The 4422-nt window shown below is 51.1% G+C and overlaps 1 protein-coding gene across 1 annotated transcript; it reads right to left on the bottom strand.

The window, feature by feature from the left end:
* Positions 1-2034: 2034 nt before the first annotated feature.
* GADD45G (growth arrest and DNA damage inducible gamma) lies at positions 2035-3730 on the bottom strand. Its single transcript, XM_066338453.1, has 4 exons — positions 3600-3730; positions 3394-3495; positions 3075-3288; positions 2035-2708 (listed from the first exon to the last, which is right to left on the bottom strand). Exons 1-4 carry the CDS (start codon positions 3650-3652, stop codon positions 2598-2600), a joined length of 480 nt encoding a protein of 159 aa, XP_066194550.1. The 5' UTR covers positions 3653-3730; the 3' UTR covers positions 2035-2597.
* Between the last annotated feature and the right edge of the window lie 692 nt (positions 3731-4422).

The raw sequence follows: 4422 nt of genomic DNA, 5'->3' as shown, positions 1-4422 counted from the left end.
ATTTTTGCTACATTAAGTAGCGTTGATCATTACAGATACTTGCAGCACCACATAACTTGCACGTGTCAAAGCTGCCTTTGGTTGCAGCACTGTATTAATAATATTTGAAGGCTAACCCAGTTTTGTACAATTTGCATGACAGTGTTTGCAGTGATCAAGAAGGGATTTCAGAATTGTGTAAGTCAGTAAAACAAGAAATTGTGTACCTCTCATGGAGCACTGCTTATAGTTTCACGAGGCTGAAGGAAAAGCTCATCCTACCATCTATGGGACTAGAGGAAACATCCTCACAAGGGTATTTTGGTGTTGCCCCACTAATTTCATTGTTTGCTGCATAGTATACTCCTTTCATAAAAGCTTGGAAGTTAAACTTCCCACCAGGTACCACTATCTATGCCTACTGTCTCAGTCAACAGACCAGTTACACTTACTCTCTGCTATACTTTAATGATTTATGTAATTGTATACATTCATGAAAACTTCCTTGAGTTTTCTAAGGCTTGTTTAAACCACTCAAGGCTGTATAGTACTGCTTATACTTCACATGAAAGTTGGTTTCAGAACAGGCCACTTTTATCTGTTCTTGACTCTGAGTAGTGATTAGGCCCCAAGCAAAGAGCAGAAATATGCTTCCTGGCTGTAAAATGAAGAAACCTGCATTTGCTAAGAGAAAAATATAAAAATGTCTAATAAAGTGCCCACACTTGGTATTTTCTGTGTATCAAGACAACTGCCTTAAAGGCAGTTTCTGCTATCACAGCTGCCAGAGTTGTTTATTCTCTTGCTTCTCCATGTGACTTTTCTCAAAGTCCTGGACACACCAGTTGCTGAGTACAAGTTAAGTAGAAAAACAGGCTGTGCAGAAACTCCTGTATCTTAAGTGCAAAACCGAATACTTAAGAGTCTGAGGGCCTCGTAGTGTTTTCCTCAGTGTAAGCCCTGGTTATGCTGCCAGCCTACAGCCTCTCATGACACAGTAACAAAGGCCAAAACACTGCTAGATAGATCCTGTACAAGGAAGCATATTCCAGGAATGCTGTAGCTGAATTTGTACTTCCCTTATCGGGAACAATGAAACTAAGAGCAACCAGCTTCCTTGCTCAAGTGGAAATGACGACTTCTCAGCAAGTGCTACTGTCAATCACTGCGAGCCAGCCCAGAGGAAATGCAACTGTGATAACTGAGTGGTTTTAGTGCCTATAAAGGAAGTGAGTAGTTTAACTTTCTTGCACTGTGGAGAGGGATTACTCTGCCATTTTAATGTCAGGTCCTGGAGCACATGCATAGTTTGTACACAAAAAATGGGGTGATGTTTTCCCTTTTAACATAGGGCCAAATCAACCCACTCATATTAACTTTTCATGAGAGGATCTCTAAAAAAGGCCACACCATCCCTAAATTGTTTTGGACTTAATTTGGCATTGTCATGCAATTAGGTTTCAAAAAATTGGCTTCTAGACTGACAGCTGCTATTGTTACAGCATATGGCAATCAGAGAGCAGCTTGTGGCAGATGTGATGTTTATTCATCATTTGCTAGTTTTAGATTTAATGATGTCTTTCTAATCAAAGCAAATGTTAGATGTGTTTGACATCTAAGGAGTTTTGCAGTCCCCCCATCATGTTTAAGCCACTTCTATCAAGTGGAAACACATCAGCACTGAATGCATCTAAGTCATATTTAAGAATCAATGATGCAATTTACTGGAGGTCTGTATTCCAAAAATCCATGTCTGTAACATGCATTGTGTTCTTCCACCAGACTACAAAGACCTCCTATTACAATAAGTGAGCTCATTAGGCATGCAACTCCTTAGTCTTGCAAGCTGTTGCGATAAGCAGCTGTTGCAAGAGGGTAAAAGGTTGAATTATCAACTTGGACAGCACAGCACTTCATTCAGCCAGCCCAGGAAAGTATTTGAGCAATAACTCTATTACTGTGGAGCAGATCTTTGACTACAGCACGCAAGCAAAACATCAGTGGTATTTCAGTGACATGCTTCCCCGCACCCAGCAAGCAAGACACTCCCAGAAATTAATTGTCAAAAATTTATTATGAAAGCTTCAATAGCAGCAAATATTTTAATAAAAAGTTACTGCAGTATTAAAACAGATCTGCAGAGTGACCCAAGAGGCCTGTTGAAGTCTGTCTGCTTTGGAATATCTGCATTTGTCTTAGTAACCAATCCCCAATACTCCATAAATATTGATACTTTATCCTGTGTTTTACAGACAGCACCAACAGTTTCTAGTTACAGTACTCTATCCAGTCCTTCTGGAAAGTTTTGGCCCACTTCCCTCACACTTTCTCTCTCCCTTCTGAAACAGCTCCACATAGCCAAACTTGCAATACTTCTTTCAGTTCCATGGTATGTCAGCCTCTCCACGGTTGCAGCCTACTGAGGCTCACTGGTGAGATGAGCTGTTTTCCTCTTTCTCCTCTGTAAGAGCCCACTGCATGCCAGTCTGAGTGACTTAAATCCAGTCTCTTGACCAGGCTAATCCATGGAATCAGCAGCTTGTTGCACATTTTGGTGAACGCACAGCACGTTGAGAATGCAACAAAGGTTTCAGCCTCCCCAGTGCACCAGGTGACCATCACTCAGGCAGGGTGATAGCTGGCACCCAGTCATTGACATTTCGGCTCTCTTCACAAAACAAGTTCAGCTTCTCCAGAGCTGGGTCCTTCCAGCCTTCTTCATTCGGGTTCTGCAAGAAAGAAAAAAGTTGCACACCATGAGTGCTGCCCGTCAGCTGAGGTCATCATAATATTTACAGAAATATTAGCTTAGCACTGGAGGCACTTCCAGACAATTTCTGTGTTCTGACACAGACAAGACAGGAAACAGAGATGCTGCCCTTGTGGACAGCGGAGGAAATCCAGTTACGAGAAATTCTGCCTCCTCCGCCTCCTACTACTACTACTCAGCTGACTCGCTGGGCGCCAAGCACTCTATCTGTGCCCAGTAGGGAACTCGACCACCCGCAGCGGGAGAAGGGGCCGTCCCGGGGAGGCTCTGGCAGTGCGGGGCAGAGCCGGCACCGCCAAGGGAACAGCGCCGGGAGGACACCCACCGTGATGAGGATGCAGTGGAGATCCCGCGGCTCCCCGGAGTCTTCGCTGGACCCCACGATGGCCGCCAGCTTGGCCATGTCGTTCACCCGCACGATATCGATGTCGTTCTCGCAGCAGAAGGCTTGTATTAGAGTGAAGTGGATCTGCAGGGCGATGTCCCCCTCGTCCTCCTGGTCCGCGGCCAGCACGCAGAAGGCGACGTTGTCGGGGTCGCTGCAAGAGGGGAGCAGCCTGATGAGTCCCGCGGTCGGCGCCAGCCACCCCGAAGCCCTGCCGGGCTGACTTACACACTCCCCCTGCCCCCGCCGTCCTACTTACACATTCATCAGCTTGGCCGACTCGTAGACGCCAGCGGTGAGGCAGCCTCGGCGCTGCGCCGACACCAGCAGCTCGTGGAGGGCCGTGCCGGCGCCCTGCATCCTGCGGGCCGGGAGAGAAGACACAGGGTCAGAGCGGTGCCACCGCCACCCCGAAACCACCCACTGCCCGCTTTCCTCAGCTCCCCAGTGCCCACCCGCACGTACCAGTCGTTGCCCGCAGGGAGGGGCTGCTGTCCGTGGATCTCCTCCAGAGTCATAGCAGTCACTCTGCACAGCCCGTCGGCGGCAACTCCCACAACCCCAGCGCTGGATACCCCGTGAGCGTTCTGAAGCGGCAGTCGGCAGGCGTGCGCTACTTATAGCCCTCGCGGGCGGCTTCCGGCCTCCCATTGGCCGGCGGAGGAAAAGGGGCGGCTTTATTATGCTAATCGGCGCGCGCCGGGGAGGAAGCTCGGCGCTTGGGGGGGGGCGGCAGAGAGCGGCTCGTGCCGGTAGGCCACGTGGGGCGGGGGGGGAAGGGGGGGCGCGCAGGCACGCGCCGGCCCGAGCCAGCAGTGTGCCAGAGGTGGGCCGGGCCGCACCGCCGGCTCCCCGGGCCGCACCGCCGGCTCCCCGGGCCGCACCGCCGGCTCCCCGGGCCGCACCGCCGGCTCCCCGGGCCGCACCGCCGGCTCCCCGGGCCGCACCGCCGGCTCCCCGGGCCGCACCGCCGGCTCCCCGGGCCGCACCGCCGGCTCCCCGGGCCGCACCGCCGGCTCCCCGGGCCGCACCGCCGGCTCCCCGGGCCGCACCGCCGGCTCCCTGGGCCGCACCGCCGGCCGGTAGGCACTGACAAGTAGTAGGGCGATTTGTGTCCAAAACTTAGAACGGAAAATCTGAACAGTGCAGGGGAGATAGATGGATGGATGGATGGACGGACAGATGGATAGATAGATAAAGAAAAAAGGAAACAAAAGGGCTTATCAATATGGTTTTTGCAAATGTGAACGCCGCGAAGGGAGAGCCCACCAGCGCTGAGGACAGCTCT

This window comes from Sylvia atricapilla, chromosome Z, assembly GCF_009819655.1.
Source record: "Sylvia atricapilla isolate bSylAtr1 chromosome Z, bSylAtr1.pri, whole genome shotgun sequence".
Lineage (NCBI taxonomy): Eukaryota > Metazoa > Chordata > Aves > Passeriformes > Sylviidae > Sylvia > Sylvia atricapilla.
The sequence above is the reverse complement of the archived record's forward strand: the minus strand, read 5'-3'. Positions and strand labels throughout refer to the sequence as shown.

What these genes read in the sequence shown, in the direction of transcription:
- GADD45G (XM_066338453.1), bottom strand. Translation starts at nt 3,652, where the DNA reads ATGACTCTGGAGGAGATCCACGGACAGCAGCCCCTCCCTGCGGGCAAC. An exon ending in TCGGCCAAGCTGATGAATGT is followed by an intron (nt 3,289 to 3,393) that starts GTAAGTAGGACG and finishes CCCCTCTTGCAG; the next exon opens with CGACCCCGACAACGTCGCCT. An exon ending in TCCACTGCATCCTCATCACG is followed by an intron (nt 2,709 to 3,074) that starts GTGGGTGTCCTC and finishes TCTTTCTTGCAG; the next exon opens with AACCCGAATGAAGAAGGCTG.